A 17351-nucleotide genomic window follows, 5' to 3' on the forward strand; every position below is an offset into this window, starting at 1 on the left:
GAATCAAAAGTAACTGTCTTTGAAACTGTCACTTTCAACTGTCAGTGGCATATAAAGAATTGTTTAGGGCACAAGAAATACTGACTAGTAGGTTTCAAATTACCTTGGGACACAATTTAAGTCTTAAAAAATTGTGTCTTTTGCTTATTTCATTTCAGTTCTCCATGAAAAGTTCCAGTATACAACATATGTATGGCAATGATTCTGAGGAAAAAAAGATCAATATAAAGAAGTTAGGACTTTGAACAAATTCATTTATTTTTCAGATTCAATATTAAATGCCAAAATCAGAGGATGCAATAACTTTATGTGCTGAAAAAATAGTCATTAGTTTTTAAAAGCAGGTAATAGTTCATTTAACAAAACTGTCATTTTAGAAAACTCTTGAAAATGCTGCTTGCATCAAAGAAAATAAAAGTTCAGCATCCAAGGAAGAACAAACAGAATAAATGTGAAATATTTTATGGTAATGAAAAAAATGGATAGCCTCAAGTAAAAATATGTTTCTTGATATTATATTCTTGATATTACACAAAGCAATAAACCCAATATAATATCTTGTGGATCTGCCAGGTTTGGAAGACATCTTGGTCAGATTTGACTTTAAAAATTCTTTTGCCTTGAGACAACCTGGGATCTGGTCTTTGTTTTTCACTTCTAATCTGACACTATTTGATTTTTATTATGCATGCTAATGCATATGTGTATACTTATAATTGGACATGATTTCTACAGGCACAAACAGTGCTATTAGGGTTAGTTGGTATTTTGAGGGTTTTTTTCCACTGTGTACTGATACAGTGATTTGTCTATGATAATAGGAAACTTTAGCAATAATTTTGCATCATGGTGTGAACATATTCCTGGAAAATTTGCTTTTCAAGTGTAAGAGCTGAAAGCCAAATCTGGGCTACACTGCTCTAGTACATGCACACACACACAGGGAGACACATCCTGATAATGCTAAAGGCAATTATGAACTCAAAACCAGAGATCTTCAGGACACAGAAAGCTCTTTTGATCTATTGCTTAAGATCGTTGCCTGTGACTAGACACCTAGCCACGTAGCTACTATGGAAATACATGTAAAAAGGACACCTCTGAAGCCTTGAATGCATTTTTCCTGAGGTTAAACATGCAGCTTAAGGAGAAATGTATTAGTGTAGCAGTGCCTGTTACCACTCCAGGAACACTTACTTGAGACAAGGTGTAACTATCTTTCTCTGCTGTACACATGCTCCCATCCAAGCACAATATCCAGGTGTCACTGAGAAATACCTAAATGCCAAAGCAGCATAGAGGAATCTAAGACTAGCTCTTAAGCGACAGCATGACCTCAATCATTTTGTTCTTCCTTTTGTCTTGGAAGCATTTGTTCTAGACTGCTGTGGAGCAGAAATTGTTCCCACAGATGAAAACTCATGTTGTATGTTGACTGACCCATTTTGGAGGAGCCAGAATAAGCCTGCAATAAGTCCTCAGCATTTCTTCATTATTTATGATGATGTTGAAGAAGATAAAGGCATTTTTAACTATACTTTCATGACTTTCATTTGTCCTACATTTTTCTTCAAAAGAACTGCAAAATTCTGTTTTCACCCATGTGTTTTTTGTCTTAATAATAGCTCATTTTGAAGTCATAACCACTTATGATTACATTAAGCTATTTCTTCTACAATTTTGTTGAGTTTTTGGATCTTCCAAAAGTTGAAACTTGCTCTAAACCTGGCTGGAGATAAAGTCATGTTAGGATGGGATACCAGCTCTGAAGACAAAACGGCTGATGAAGAATTAATAATAGGCAACGTAATTGAAGTAATCACAATCCACCTTTTTATTTTCTTAGTAGTTTTAGTAAGAAGATAGGTTGACCCTCCACTAGGTATACCTCTGAGGTATTGGGATGAAGGCCTGGGATGTGAAAAGAGCTAGTTCACATGACTCTTCCATCAGATTTTGAATCACAGAATCATAGAATCAGAGAATGGCTTGTTGCAAGGGACCAGTTCCAACCCCACTGCCATGGGCAGGGACGCCTCCCACTAGACCAGGCTGATCAGAGCTCCATCCAACCTGGCCTTGAACCCTCATGGGGACACGGCATCCACAACTTCACTGGACTGCCTGTTTTAGTGCCTCACCACCTTCACAGTAAAGAATTTTTCCCTAATATCGAATTTAAACCTGCTCTCTCTGTTTGAATCTATTCCCTCTTGTTCTGTCACTACATGCTCTTAAAAAGAGTCTCCATTTTTCTTGTAGGCTCTCTTCAGTACTGGAAGGCAATTAGGTCTTCTGAAGCCTTCTTTTTTCAAGGCTGAACAATCCCCATTATCTGAATTAGGCATGGTTGGGTTTTGTAACACTGCCTGTGTTCCTGCCTGACTTTGAACCGAGATACTCTTTCCAGCCAGTGCAGAATTTGGAACCGTGTCTTGAACCTGAAACTTGCACATTCCCAGTTGGCACCAGCACTGCCACAATAGCTTCACTTCCAATTCCGCATGCATCTCTTCCAATAAACCTCTCTGGTGAACATTTTGCAAGAACTTCTGTGCATACTGACTAGAAAATTGTCAGCTTACTAAGGAAGAAGAGAAACCTAGCTCAGAAAATAAAAAAATTGAGCTTTGGGAAGCAAAGATCAGAAAACAGGTTGAGGGTGACATGAACAGTTAATGGCAAGATTAAATTAGGTCTTCTCTTGGCTTCCAAATGAAAAAAAAAAAAAAAAAGTATTGAAGATTGGAAAGTTAGTTTCCTTGCTATTAAGTAAATTTGATTTGTTAAGATAATGAGGAAGATGCCTCAATCTCTGTGGTCTTTCTGATCAACAAAGAAATACTCATGACACGCAGCATCACTCCTCATTTTAGTGACTAGGACTCTCTTCTGTAATAAAACTCTTGTAACAACATGGATAAACTCTGCCACTCCTCATTGTTTTGCAGTTCTAGTGGTAGACAATTGGCATGTAACCTTTCTTCACATGCTGAATCCTGAATCAGCTCTGTGTATGCATTGTACCTTCATATTTCAGTCTTCGTAAAGTTAATAATTATTTATCTTTTTTCTAAGTTAATTGTTAACCTCAGAGTATAATGGAAGGATGAATGAAAGTGTGACATAGGATAGTATGGTATAGTTTGAGTAAATAAATTATTTACAGTATCTAATTTTATATTTTTTAATTTATTTATTTTTAATAAAATAGCAAATTGTTTTCTCCTCAAACATTTTACCTTCAAGGGAGCTGTTCTCGGTGCAAAAATCTGACCCTTAGTCTTCAATAGTCAAAAAAAAATTTGCTATAGTTTGACACTGTCCATTCAAATCCACAGCAGTTATTACACTGCAAATCATTCTTGTTCTAAATAGTGTCCTACTTTCAAACTAGAAACTTAGGCTAATATAAGTCCTATGGGTCACAGCCAGCAGTCAACTTGGTTTCATGGGAAGCGTTGCTAGACTATTGTGATTACTCCAGATTTGTTGCCTAAAGGTGCAGATTTTGCTCCCTTTATACAGAACTGTTCATGCTCTATTTTGCCTCGAGATAGTTTTCATTATTTCAGTGAATTGATGGTCTAATCATTCAGTTAAAAGTTAGTTTTCCTTCCTGGGAATATTATTTAAGTCGTTAAAAGGTAGAATTCCTCTCTGGGTTTAAAAGTGAAGTGTCTTGGTATTAGTGATTCCAGTGGTCCTTTGCTAGGCAACCACTGTGTGATTACTTTCCAATCAAGTGCATTGGTTTAATGACAGGCAGTTTGGAAGGAGATTTTTCCCATCTTGCCTGCACTGCAGAACTTTGTCACACTATGAGCCCCAGCGCCCCTTCTAGCAGTGGCAGTAACAGCAGGTGGAGCTCTGAAGGCTCCCAAAGGTGCAAGGAGACACTGAGCAAAGCTCTTGAAAGTGTTTTTCCCTCCTTTGAGTTGCTCATGACTGCGTAATGTACAGAATGCATTGTATCCCAGAAGAGAGGAGAATCTTTCAGAAGAGAGGAGAGTTTCTTTGTACAGATTATTTTGTATGTTTAGAGAAAGAAATAAATGTACCAGGGCTACTTTTCTTTAATGTGCATGAAGTGCTTTCAGATACATAGAGAATATTTGCTTCTGGAAGGAATAATGTGAAGAATAATATCATCATCATCATCATGCAATTTGGAGCAGTGCAATAAGGAAAGTAGCCAAAGCACATACTCTTCTGAATGTAATGAGAGAATCCAGTAATCTCGATAGAAGTTGACTTGTCTGAGGATAGAACTGAAGTGGTAATTTAGATGAACATTTTAATTTACCATATCTTTTTTTAAAAATCATTCAGTATATGTTGTACAGGAGCATACTTGCCTCTGAGAGCAGACACAACACTGGTGCTTTCAGTTGGGGCTCTGAATTTAAAGAGTGGTGATTTCTTCCTCCCACGAACATTATCAGCAGCATTCATTGTCTCATAAGCATGGTTTGAGTACTGTAAGAGAACCAGCAAATTCTCCTCTTACTTCCTCTTTGCATCACTAGTTCCAGTGAAGCAAATTGCTTGGTATATTATCTGTCAGTGTGTTCCCATAAACACACAGCAGCACAGAGGGTACAGTACATAAGTCCTTACGCACAGCTGCTGCCTGTATGCCTGGGTCTGCCTTCTTCATTGTGAGAATATCTGTGAATCTCAGGCAAGAAAAGGAAGGAAGGAATTCGGAAGGAAGGAAGGAAGGAAGGAAGGAAGGAAGGAAGCAAGGAAGGAAGGAAGGAAGGAAGGAAGGAAGGAATTCGGAAGGAAAGAAGGAAGGAAGGAATTCGGAAGGAAGCAAGGAAGGAAGGAAGGAAGGAAGGAAGGAATTCGGAAGGAAAGAAGGAAGGAAGGAATTCGGAAGGAAGGAAGGAATTCGGAAGGAATTCGGAAGGAAAGAAGGAAGGAAGGAAGGAATTCGGAAGGAAGGAAGGAATTCGGAATTCGGAATTCGGAATTCGGAAGGAAGGAAGGAAGGAAGGAAGGAATTCAGAAGGAAGGAATTGTGCATATCCTATATAAGGATGAAGACATCAACTTTAAACAGGAGAAAAGGAGGAAAAGATCTAAAATACCTACCCTTTAAAATGTCAAGAAGATTATTATATTTAAATAAAATAACCTTAGCATCCTCATAGAAGTAGCCCAATTTAGCTCTCACCATGGAATCAAGGGGTGTGGTTAACTCCTTGTATAATCTGCAAGTGTCTGCAATGTTTTTGTCCACATCTCAGCCACTCGCTCTTCTTTTTTAATCACAGGAGAGAAATGGAAATATTTTGAAAACATTCACCTTCTAAGATGTGCCTCTAAAGCAGATAAGACAAACCGTATACTGAAAGTACCAATTTCTTTTCATTAAGTGTAGAAAGGAGGCCACAGTGTGAAGGTCATCTGTAGAATTTGTCTTCTAGATGTCTAAAATCACAGGAAATTAATCCTGCCTGAAAGACACTAAATCAGTTAATGACTAATTGTGATGATGGACTCTCTACGTCATTTAATGTGCAATAATTTTCTCCCACTCTCATGTTTAACAGGTTTATTTTCATCAAAGACTTGGAAACAGGGACTCTTTTACTTTCCCAGTATCTTACAGTGCAGTATCTACTCATACTCTCAGTTTCTGTGCTGGGTATCAAGACCACACTATTGAGAGGAGCAGTGACCTGTGTGGGTACTGGAATTGTGTATATCATATATTGTTATACACAGTGGAGGTGTGCAGGTTGTGCTTGACTTTATACCATTCTCAGGCAGCTCATCCATAAACACATAGTTCTAGATAAAGGAACTAAGTAAAGGAAATGGAAAGGCTCAACATTTTTGCTATAGAGTCTTTGATTTCATTTTTTGCTCATACTTCTACCTTGACAGACAATGTTTAACTCATTAACATTTCTTCCATTCTTTTCAGTTGGTTCATGTCAGTAGAAGCACTGGTTTACACTCCACCTGATTCTTTACACAAATGATCTCAGTTGCTGTGGTGTAAGTCTTTCTTCAGTGAGGCAAACCAGTCTAACAATAAGCCAGCAGAACCTATGGTTACTAACCCACATCAATTCCCTGGTGCCATTCCCTGCACAAACTGCTGGGTATTCATGGAATGACAATAACCCTTAGCCTTTAGAACAACCCAAAAGCCTCACTATGTCATGATGTTCTGCAATACCTCCTATTTGTAACAGCAGTGAGCTCTATAAGCAAGGCTTCTGAAATGACTGTCCAGTTTCTTGGGGTCAGACAGTTTTCACTGGCACAATTCTTGTCAAAATGTATACTTTCATCTAACAGCGGCATTATGGAAACTTTCACAGGCTCGTCAACCTCTTCCAAATATATCTATCTCAAAATAATGTACTTTACACATAGGAACTTTTCCTTTTGACACATTCCCCTGTTCCCACCATCAGGTTTTTATTTACCTTTAACTTTATAACTTATGATAATTCATTGATTTTATAGTGCCTTCAAAGATGCTTTGGATTAAAGTTACTTTTACTGAATTAATTTCTTTTCTATATAATATTTAGCTGTAGTCAAATTACCCACTGTATTAAATGAATTTGTTTATATGTTACTAGATGATTAAGTTTTAATTTGCCTCAACTAATAAACCCATTGTGCTTCTGCTTGGGTGAGTTGTATGTACGTTCCTTGGGGGATTAATCTTTATATGCTTCCAATTTCTTCGTTCTTCCGATGGTTTGCTGTAACAGGACAGAGTTACTTAGCTATTGCAAATGATGCCTTCTGAAAATATCATACTCTAGAAAGTTAAGGTTTGTAACAAGAAGCCATAAAATTTATTATTAGGCCTAATCTGATGTAGTCAGGCAAAACCACATAAAAATTCCCTGGCATATAAGTGCTCCTTTACATCTGAAACGGAAACAACCTACTTCAAGTGAAGTACAGAAATCAGTCCCAGTTCAGTTTTATTGCTGTTATTCACTGTAACTGTCTGAGAGAGAAAGATAGTTAACATCTATGAGGCTGACAGAGCTGTTAGTAAGGGCAGAAGTGATAAGGTCAGTAGCCTCTACTGAGGAGAGAAGGAGAAACAGATTATTATCCCCTGTGAAATCACAAGGGCTAGCAGAAGAGGTACAGTGAAAAAAATCATATAATGTGAGATAAACTAACCTTCTTACTGAGTTCTTGAATTTATGATTTTCACTATACAGCAGAATAATAAACTTTGTGTTCAGACTGACCTTCTGACAATACCACAAATGGCCACAACTGTTTTGAAATGAGGAATGCCAACAAAACCAGTGTCTCACCAGCACTGAGGTTCTAGTGTCCATAAATGATTTCTTGTGTAAAGGCATACTCATGTGCATGCTACATTTGCCATAAAGACCCCTATTTTCAGATTCGTATCTCAAAAGAAGATAACAGAAGTCACTCAAACCTGAAATTAGGGCACAGAAGACACAGCCTGCAGAAGGAAGGATTTTGCGTGCCATGGTTGCAGAATCTGGTGAATGACAGTACCTTCACATTTGTGGCCATGAAGAGATCCAGAAATACAAAGTCTGGAAATTCAAGATGCCTTTCAAAACTTTATTCATCCAGAATGGTTGCTGAGAGGCCCTGCCTGTCCAAATACGTAATTTCCACAGAGACCTAAAACTTAAGGATATTAGAATGGCAAGGTTTACTTAAATTTCACATGAGCATTACTGAGCAGATGCTGTTGAAACTAAAAAATATTTCATATGCAATGTTTTTATGAAACTTAGAATATTAGCAGGTTAGTGAACTGATACTGTCTGCGTCCCATCACAATGTGAATTTCCTTTTTGTGCTATTGTTGCAGGTGATTATGTAGTCATGACTATATACTTCGACTTAAGTAGAAGAATGGGATACTTTACTATACAAACATACATTCCCTGTATATTAACAGTTGTTCTTTCCTGGGTATCCTTTTGGATCAAAAAAGATGCCACCCCAGCAAGAACAGCATTAGGTAAGTTGCTAATAATTTCCTTTTCTGATGTTTCTACACTACAATTTGAAAATGTCAGCTTCCTTTCAAAGACACTGCTAGGTATACACTTTGGATTATTACTACTACGTCTTGCAGACCCGTATCTACTTATTACTGAGACCTCTGGGTGTTTTCTTGTAACAGGGTAATTAAAAGTAAACTAGTCTGAGCCTTTGGATGACACTGCCACCTATTTTGCATAAAACTCTTGAATTAATGTCTGTCTCCTTGTTCTCACCATGATACTTTAGTGACATTTTTGAAGAATTAATTAATTGCATTGCGGGCTTCCTTCCCTTCTGTAACTCTTCCCCACTGGGCATTATGTCTTATATATACAGAAAACTGTGGGATATAATAGTATTAACTCATGCAAAGTGTTTTAGCTTGCATGCTTGAAGTTAAGCTTCACACTGGGTGTATTGATATTTTTCATAGATTGTGGAGATTTGTGCTGGTATAGGTTTTCCAGAAACTCATTTGTGTCAGTACCGGCACGTGCATTTTGGCAATGTGCATTAGTATACGCTTATAACTGTTGACTTAGACTTAGAAATTTTTTCCAATGTCTATGGGAAAACCTGTGGGTTTTGCCAGCATCAAGAGTATAGGGGTATATAATAGGCAATTATATGTAAACATCAGAACCAAAGGAAAAACAATTTCTCAGTTCACATTACGGTTGCTAGGTCTGCCAACGTAAACTGATTCAGAAATCTACCAGTCTAGGAAAAAAGGGGAGGCTATGTCAAAGTCTGCATGTCTGTTTTCAAGCAGAGGGGTTATCATTCCCAGCTCTTCATTGCATCCTCCTGCTGGAGTTTGTTACTATGTAGGTCCATTTTTCTGAGGTTGTTTTACAGGAAAGGAATACTCAGCCCTCATTCCCTCCACATGAGTGCCAAAGGGCCAGTACACCATGGCTCCAGCAACAGGATGACCAAAAAGACTCACAGTTATTCTGTTATCCAGTAACACCTCCAGGACAGCAAAAAGACCATACACAGGTGAGGACAGAGCAGCTTACACTGCCTGTTCCTGGCTGTGTACACTTGCCTCTGATAGCCATAGGTCTTAAGTGTATCTCTCTGCTGAAATTGAACTCTTTTCTTCTTAAATTGGGTGACTCAGGGGAGATAAGGAAAGACTGACTGTTCTCCGTTTTCTTTAAAAGGGAGTCTGAAGCCCCATGCATGGGGGAGAGTCACACAACATCCAGTTGGGTTATCTTTCTTAATGCATGAAAGAGACAAAAGACATCTAACACTTTTTGCATTATTGGTTTGCCATAAGCATTTTTCATATCCTGTACCTAAGGGTGGTTCCCCACACCACATAGTTCAGTTTTCCCATTAATTAGATACAGAAATCTGTTAGATCACTAATCACTAACATGTGATTCTCCACCTCACCCCTCAGCCAGTTCAGGGAAAAAATGTATTCAGATACTGATGTCATGAATTTGGAGTAAGGACATAAAAATTAGTAGATCCAAGGCTCTACTCAATGGATGTCATGGCTCACTCCTAAAACTCCAGCTGAGAATTAAATCCCATAGGCTAAAATACAACTGGTCTAAAAATAAAGTCAAATATTTATGGGTCACTTTTGTGCACAGAGTCCTGTTGCTCCCAAATTGGCAATGGCCTGTTGACTCCCAGGATACAGTAAGCAGATGCTCCCATTTTGCTGTAGACCTGCTTATAAAATGCAACTTATAAATCTGTCTGAGCAACAGCACACATCCATATCTGGGTAATGGCACATGGTAAAATTGTGAGTGATGCAGCCAAAGGCAAACTGCTGAAAGTGTCCTACTAATTAGTTGAAAGTGCAGCAACAAATCTTCTTCAAGTATAGCTGCATTAATATAAAGGACTAGCACCAGGGAAATATTTCGCTCTCTGAAATTAATGAATAATTTCCAAAGTTATTGGCAACTACTCACAGTTACATGAAGGACAGGTATTATTGCTTTCTGAATAATGATAACTAATAAACTATTCCCATGCTGGGAAAAAAAAAATTAATTTGGGCTTGGGACCATAAGTATTCTTTCAGTAGTACTGTCCAGAGATATTAAAGTGTTCTTTAAAAACTTGGTATTATAGTCCCCTTTTCACACTTTGAGGTACTAAGGCCCAGAGTGGCAATGAGATTAACTCCAGGCCACCTGAAGAGTCAGTGGGAAAATGGAAGTAAAATTTGAGTGCTGGATGTGAACTGTGTTTTGTGATCCTGAGTTATTCTGCTCTTCATTCAAGGAGAAAAAAAAACGTCTCTCTGCAGTTTCTGCTTGTCTCTAGCAATCAAAATTATCTCAAAATGTTCTAAGTCAAGAGGACCCGGTATGTCCCTTAAGAAAAGTTATGATCTGGAAAAGAATAGGTTTTTTTCCTTGAAGATGAAGGGAATTAAGTTAAACTGAAGCTGTCATCCCAGTTTCTCCATACTTTTTCAAAATGGGTATAATATGTAATAGGACCAGGCAGTTACTACAGAACAAGATCAAACTGCAGTTTAAAACTCAAGGCCAGCAACATGTTGATGTAAAAGAAGGTACAGATGATATTTAATAAAAAATGAACATTGCTTTCCTTGCCATTCCATCTTTACCTCATTCACTAAAAAACCAAGAAAGTACTCAAAACAGATGCCCGACAAGAAAGATGGAGAATTAACTTTATGACCAAGTGATAGCATGCATGAAAGCAGCAGATATTTCCTTTAGTGTCCCACCAACATAACCTCAAGAAAATAAGAAAAAATTTGCCTTGCTGACCAAAGAGTTTCTAACACAAAACTCCCGCCACCTCACTCTGCATATGCTTGTCCAGTAAGCAGATTTCAAGCAGTAGTGATTTTAAATAACTGTTTAGACCAATGATCTAAAAGTTAAAGTGCTTTCAGGTGTTATGTATATATGCATAACTTGGTCTCCCAGTCAGTCCTTTTTGTTTTATCAAACAGCATCTTTGGTATGGGATTTATTCAGAGAATATAACATCCCAAAATAGTATTTATACACAGACTTGTAAGCTTACACTTACATTTTCTACCTGAAAATTTTGAACTCAGGTTAATTCAGAGCTGTCCTTGGCTGATATTAAAATTCTGTTGAAATAGATAGTTCATGAGCACTGTGAATTTCAATAACAGATGCAAAGCTCAGTTTGCCATACGGGACTCCACAATGCGAGAGACTTCACAATTTCATCTGGCAAGACATATTAGATTTGAAACCACTCAACAAACTGAATTTCGTTAACATGAGAGATAAAATGAACTCAGGGTATGGAAACTAGATACTATATTTGGAAATAATGGTGCTGCATTTTATTCATATATACATACATATATTCTGATTTGTAAATGTATAGAAGTACAAAACGGTATCATCTGCTTCACCTTCTTTCTCTTTCCTCTCTGTATGTATCCCCATAAACTCATTTTAACATTTTAAAATTTGTGCCTGCGTGTCAGGTGTAAAATTGATACATTAGATAGAATTTTCATTGTTTCAAAAACTCAGTGCTTGTTTGTGGCATGAGCTGGAATCCAGTTGAAGGGTGATTCGAGCTGGTGTTCCACATTCAGGCTTAAGGCATGGATATAGGATACAGGCTGAGTTGAGGACGTACATACTTAAGTAAAGAGACTAATTATTTCTTTTTAGCCTCTTGATAAAAAACTCTCCTATCAGAGGATGAGTGGGAAATAAAAACTTTCATTTGAGTCCAGGTAAACAGGATACCATATATTGTACTGGAAGAACTCTATAGGTTTTGAGGAAATTTTTAAAGGTAGTAAAATGCCTGAAAGCATGTGAATGTACATGTCACTCTGCAAAGGACACATTTGTGTCAGAAATCTAAATGTGGATTAGGAAGTGTTAAAGAACTTAATTTTATATTGTAGAGTATGTCATAGTCTGGATGAGGTTCTCTTGAAATTAGTGACTCCCAAGGCCTCAGTCAAGGCTACACAGAATGACTGAGTGACCTATAGTTAGTGAGGGTCAAATCAAAGCCAGTCAGTTCACAGCTTTTGCAGCTGGGCATCTCTGCAGCTCAGCTGCGATGAATGGCTAAGCATGGTCTTTGCAGCTTTTTTAAAGCATCAGCTGAGTACAGAACTGATGCTGAGGGGTCTGGAGAGGTTGCTGGATCATGCCAACCACGTCTGTTTACATTGGGAGGTGGCACAGGTTTCAGGAAATGGAAATATTTTCCCAGTAGCTTTTAGATGTCCAAGGCACACACAAAGTCCACACTTCCCACTTCCTATCAGCATTGCTTTCATCTTGGTTATTGACTTGTGATTTTTTTCAGAAACTTTTTGGTTGTTCGTTTCTGGGTAATAGATATTTAAGGAGTTCAATTAATCATTATTATTCAAGTTTGAGACCCAGGCAAAAATTTGCCTTCTAGCTTTTCCAGGGACATTCTGTTGTTGAATGGAGGTTATTCCTGTGAATCACTGTAGTTTCTATCAAACTTTACAAGTCAGAGATGGACAACCCTTCATAAAGAGAAAGTAGTCAAAAGTAATCCACAGATACTTCTTTCTCTCCAGAGTGCTTTTAGTGAGAAGTTATTTAACTCTAAGGCATAATTTCAGTCATTCCTTGCCATTTCAAACACTGTGCACCAATGTGAAACATCATTTTCACTATAAAAAAGTAAAGATTACCTTATGGCTATGTTATTTATTGAGAAGGTTCTCTCTTGAGACTTACTTGTGGGAAAGCTTTATTTTTTTTCCCAAGACATTGAGAAGCTGGGTTTTTTTCTATCAGAAGACATGCAGTTCATAACAAATGATTAAAAGCATCAGTCCAAGCTGGCAATGAAAAGGCTGTTATTCCTCAGGAATGAAGAGAAATTGTATGAACTACTAGGAGTCAAATAACTGACACGACATAGATTTCATTCTAACACTGGTTTTATTGTTTTAGATATTTCACACTAATTCCCATTATATTCCTTATTACTAAATGAATCTAAGTGACGCTTTATATGAATTAAAAAGGCCATTTCTGTTAATGTTGCATCTGAAGTTTGTATGAGAGTCTTACTCTGACTGAGCAAGTAACACTGACTTCCCTTACTCAGAAGGAAAGTGGAGGCAGTGGAGGCCTCCCAAGGAAGCAGTGGTGTGAAGACATACTTTCAGAATAGTCAGAACTTAGCAGAAAAATTTCTTTTCTTTTCTCTCTCCAACTCTTTTTCTTTTTTGAGCATAAGATTTTTCATGACAGCAATACTACTGTGGAATAATACATGTTTCCTTCAGAACTTTCTGAGTTTCTTGGTTTTATTTTTCTGAGTTTAGTATCTTTTCTGCTTTATACTTTTCTTCAAAAATTTCTTCATTCTCTCCTTCTCCCTCACCCCCATCTTCAACCTAGCTGGGATCAGAAAGAGATGAAGAAAAGCATATTGAGAGGCATGGGAATGACACTTTTGCAAAGATAAAAATAAACCATAGACCAAATCTTTGTTTACAAAATAACTTTGTCCCTACTGATATTATTTTCCATTATTTCTTAACACTACCAAATGAAATTAATTAATTCCTTGGGTACACTCTGGATTTCTGTTTTGTATGTTTATTTCCAAAGATTCCTCTGTGATATGGAGAAGTGATGTTCCATACAATTAAATCAAGTTTCTCTCTGCAGGCATCACCACAGTATTGACCATGACAACTTTGAGTACCATTGCAAGAAAGTCATTGCCCCGTGTTTCCTATGTCACCGCCATGGATTTGTTTGTGACTGTATGCTTTCTATTTGTCTTTGCTGCTCTGATGGAGTATGCCACCCTCAACTACTACTCAAGTTGCAGGAAACCAAACTGTACTAAGAAGAAAAAGTCGGTAAGATGGTAGCACTTAAATTTCATGTGCAGCTCAGAGAGCAGATAATCATTCAATTGTAGCCTGTAATCACATGGAACTTCACTCCTCCAAGATTTTCCCAGTGGTGTGATTTGCCCTGAAAGCTGATGGAAAAGTCACCCGCAGTAGCAGTAGGAGCAGTTATGTGCCAGCTGAGTGAGGTCTGTTCCTAATAGAAGCAGCCTGCCCACCGTGGAGCAGCAGCCCTGCCTACGCATCTTTTGTCCTCCAATTACTGTGCTGGTAGTTGGAAAGGGCTCCCACTGAAACAGATTGCATAGCTTGTTATACAAATAAATGCACATCAATGTATATTCAAATGCATTGCTATTTCATGGCTTAACAGGTCTAGAAATATTTATGAGCAGAATTTCAATGTCTCTGCTGGGAACCAGCATTTGGTTTAAGCCCTGTGCACAAAGGTGCATGTTCCCAAGGACAAAAATGGAAGTCACTTAAAAAGGTTTTATACACGGCTCATTTTTGGCCGAAAAACAACTTCCAAGTGTAACACCCAGAAAAACATAAAAGCTGTCTATTTAGAATAAATTAAAACAATCATGCCTGGTTAACTTCGTAACTGACTATGAGAATGAGGGGGCAGTTTAATAGAGAAAAAAATCTCAGTGCAAACACAGGGAAGGGGATTGTCCACTCAAGATCAGTGATAAATCTTATGTGTTCAAGATAAGTAAGTTGGAGATATTGGATGCCATTGTCTGCAGGGGAGGAAATAAGGACATTTGAAATCAGAAATCAAAGCCAAATAGGAAAAATGTAAAGAAGGAAATTAAAGAGAAAGAAGCCTAAATTTAGGGAATAATAGGTCATGATGTAAAAAAGGGATTGAATGAAGAGCTATAGAAAATGATTGAATGAAGAACTAATGAAGGAAAAGCTGAAACAAATATGGGATTAGAGAAAGCCTAGAAAGCCATACACTTAGTCAATGACAACTCCATGAAAACTAAAATAGCTTCTTGCAAAAATGCATTGCTCACAAAAGGCAAAAGATTGTTACCAAAAGAAAAGTTTGAGATCGAAATGAACTTGCTAGTGATCAAACTAAAATTGCCATCCTATAGAAAGACTAAATAAAAAAGTCATGAGTATCTTTGTTAGCAGCATGTAATTCCAGACATATAAATGAAGATGTGGGAAAGCAAGCAACATTGAGGGGATTTAAATTAACACCAGAACAAATGCTCACTTACCTATTGTTCGATCAATAAACAAATATAATGGGTTGAATAAGGATTTTAAGTCTATGGAAGCCAGATGTGCATTCTGCTGAGATTTCATGCAGCTTTCAAGTGTACAGAATATTATGCTGAACATATAGAACACACACCATGAGGTGTTTTATGCATTTAAGGGCTTGGTCCAAGAAATACTATTGAATTTAAATGCACTGTGCTTTCTTCTGATTAATTCTTTTGCTATCTTTATTTAAGCTACCTGATGTAAGTTTTGGTCATGTAATGGTAAGTAAGCTACTTAATTCACTGAGAGAGTTGGGGGCACGAATATGTGGTTGACATTTACTTGCACTAATGCCTGAGAGAGATGTATTGCTGTGTTATGCTTTACCCAGACTTCACTATAAATATTGGTTTGCTTTTTTGTTAAAAGGTCAGTTTGTTTTCAGCTGTGGCAGAGGAACATAGCTGCCTCTTTCTGTAAGGACTTATCAAGTGATATGGGAGGGAGGAGGGTCAAGTATAGAATATTATGTGTTATTTTTACCTCAGAAATTTTGTGTTTCTGCTTTATATAATACAGGAGTTTCTCACTAAGAGAAAGTAATAAGTGCAAGTTTTGTCATAAATTTGTATGGAGTTTTAACTAAGTTTCATAGAAAAAAAGTTCATTTATGTATATGCAAAATTTTTAGTGAGCTTTCAAGTGGATTTTCAAATAATTTAGGCACACAAGTTGAGCATGGGTAGTTGTACTATATCTAAAAATGGAATATATACAGTCGGAACAGAGCACAAAAGTGTGTCTCTAAGTTGTATGAAATCTGAAGCTGGAATACCTACTATAACATATGCAAATAAAAAGCATTCGTAAAGCATGAAGCCAGTTAATCAGCTGGTTGGATGGTCTGCTATCAGATAAGAACAGAGACAACTAAAATATTGGGGTTTGCATTTCTTGGGTTGGATATGTTGAAGTTTCTCATTTACAACTGCTAGATCCATGTTATTAGCCTATTTTTTACAAATAATAAGATAAACTTCTTTTTTTTTAACATGAGTTCTCTGATGTATTTTAAGACCTCAAATAGCTTAGAAAGTCTGCACACTGGCAATTAATGGTTTACAGCAATCATTACATCTATATACTTTCTACTGCTGTCACTCCCTGGACAGACTTTTCTGAAAGATTAAGTTAACAGAGCACGTTGAGCAGCGCTTTCCTTTTTCCAATTAAAAGCTATAGGGAAAGAAAATTAAAATGACATTAGGGTTTAAAAACCTTTATCTAGAACTAGTCATTCTGATCTGCTCGGAAAGCATCTAAAGCAGTCCCAAGTTTTTTATTCACTCTTTTTTTTCTTCACCTCAAAATGGTTATTGAGCAAGGCCTTTTTCTATACATAAAAATCTTCAAATTATACCTTAAATAAGCAATGTCTCTGGCTTTTAAAATATCATGTTGCCTTTTCTAGCTTTGTAGTGATGCCACCTAAAAGGTGAAATTTATTAATTTTAGTAAAACCGTGTTCAGGTAATCCCAACCCTTTTCTTTTCCTCCTAGAAAATGCATATATATCTTGTCAGAAATAATATTATTAAGCACTTTTAACACTGAAATTCCTTGTCCAAGGCCCTGAAGAAGTGCCTTGCCTTGGCAGACCTCCTGGGTGGGACTGGGATGGTGCCCACTGTGTGTGCACTATTCTCCTCCCAACCCCAGCTCAGCTGGACACACAGAACATGAGGGGACCATCCACCCTCTCCTCTTATCTTGTCACTTCAGGACACCTCCTACCTGACAGAGATTAAAACAACCAGATTAATCTCTCTGTATTATGAGGGCATTTACTTTATCTTCTGTCCTGAGCAGATAGTTGATATAACAAAACAACAACAAAATACCCCAGGCTACTGAGAGATGAGAAAGTTTCCATTGCAGAGCCAGAGCATTTTTTATCTTCACTCACCAAAACCTATCTGAGCCTTTCTTCTTTTTAACATAAATGTTTTAGACAAGCATGGAAAATTTCAGTCCCTGAGTTGGAAGTGTTCATAAAGACCTGAAATAAGTGTACATTATATGACACAGTGGTATAGCAGAACTCCATGTATACTCTAGTCACAGTTTTTTCTCTCCAGAGTACTAGAGTCAAAAAAAGATTGCTTGTACAATAATCTTAGACCTTTTTCATATGGCAACACATTGTAAGGCTCTGAAACAAGCC

The 17351-nt window shown here is 37.3% G+C and overlaps 1 protein-coding gene across 2 annotated transcripts in view; it reads left to right on the forward strand.

Annotated features, from left to right (window-relative positions):
- GABRG3 (gamma-aminobutyric acid type A receptor subunit gamma3) overlaps positions 1 to 17351 on the forward strand; it is a 309864-nt gene that overhangs the window by 283409 nt on the left and 9104 nt on the right. The window contains exons 7-9 of one of the 2 annotated variants that reach the window (XM_042041158.1): positions 7850 to 8002; positions 13707 to 13903; positions 15379 to 15408. In XM_042041158.1, coding sequence (XP_041897092.1) covers positions 7850 to 8002; positions 13707 to 13903; positions 15379 to 15408 — 380 coding nt within the window. The remainder of the gene's footprint in view (positions 1 to 7849; positions 8003 to 13706; positions 13904 to 15378; positions 15409 to 17351) is intronic. The other variant, XM_042041165.1, reaches the window with a different exon arrangement.

This window comes from Corvus kubaryi, unplaced genomic scaffold (genome assembly GCF_017639235.1).
Source record: "Corvus kubaryi isolate FWS band 111438036 unplaced genomic scaffold, C.kubaryi_AGA036_p1.0 133, whole genome shotgun sequence".
Classification (NCBI taxonomy): domain Eukaryota; kingdom Metazoa; phylum Chordata; class Aves; order Passeriformes; family Corvidae; genus Corvus; species Corvus kubaryi.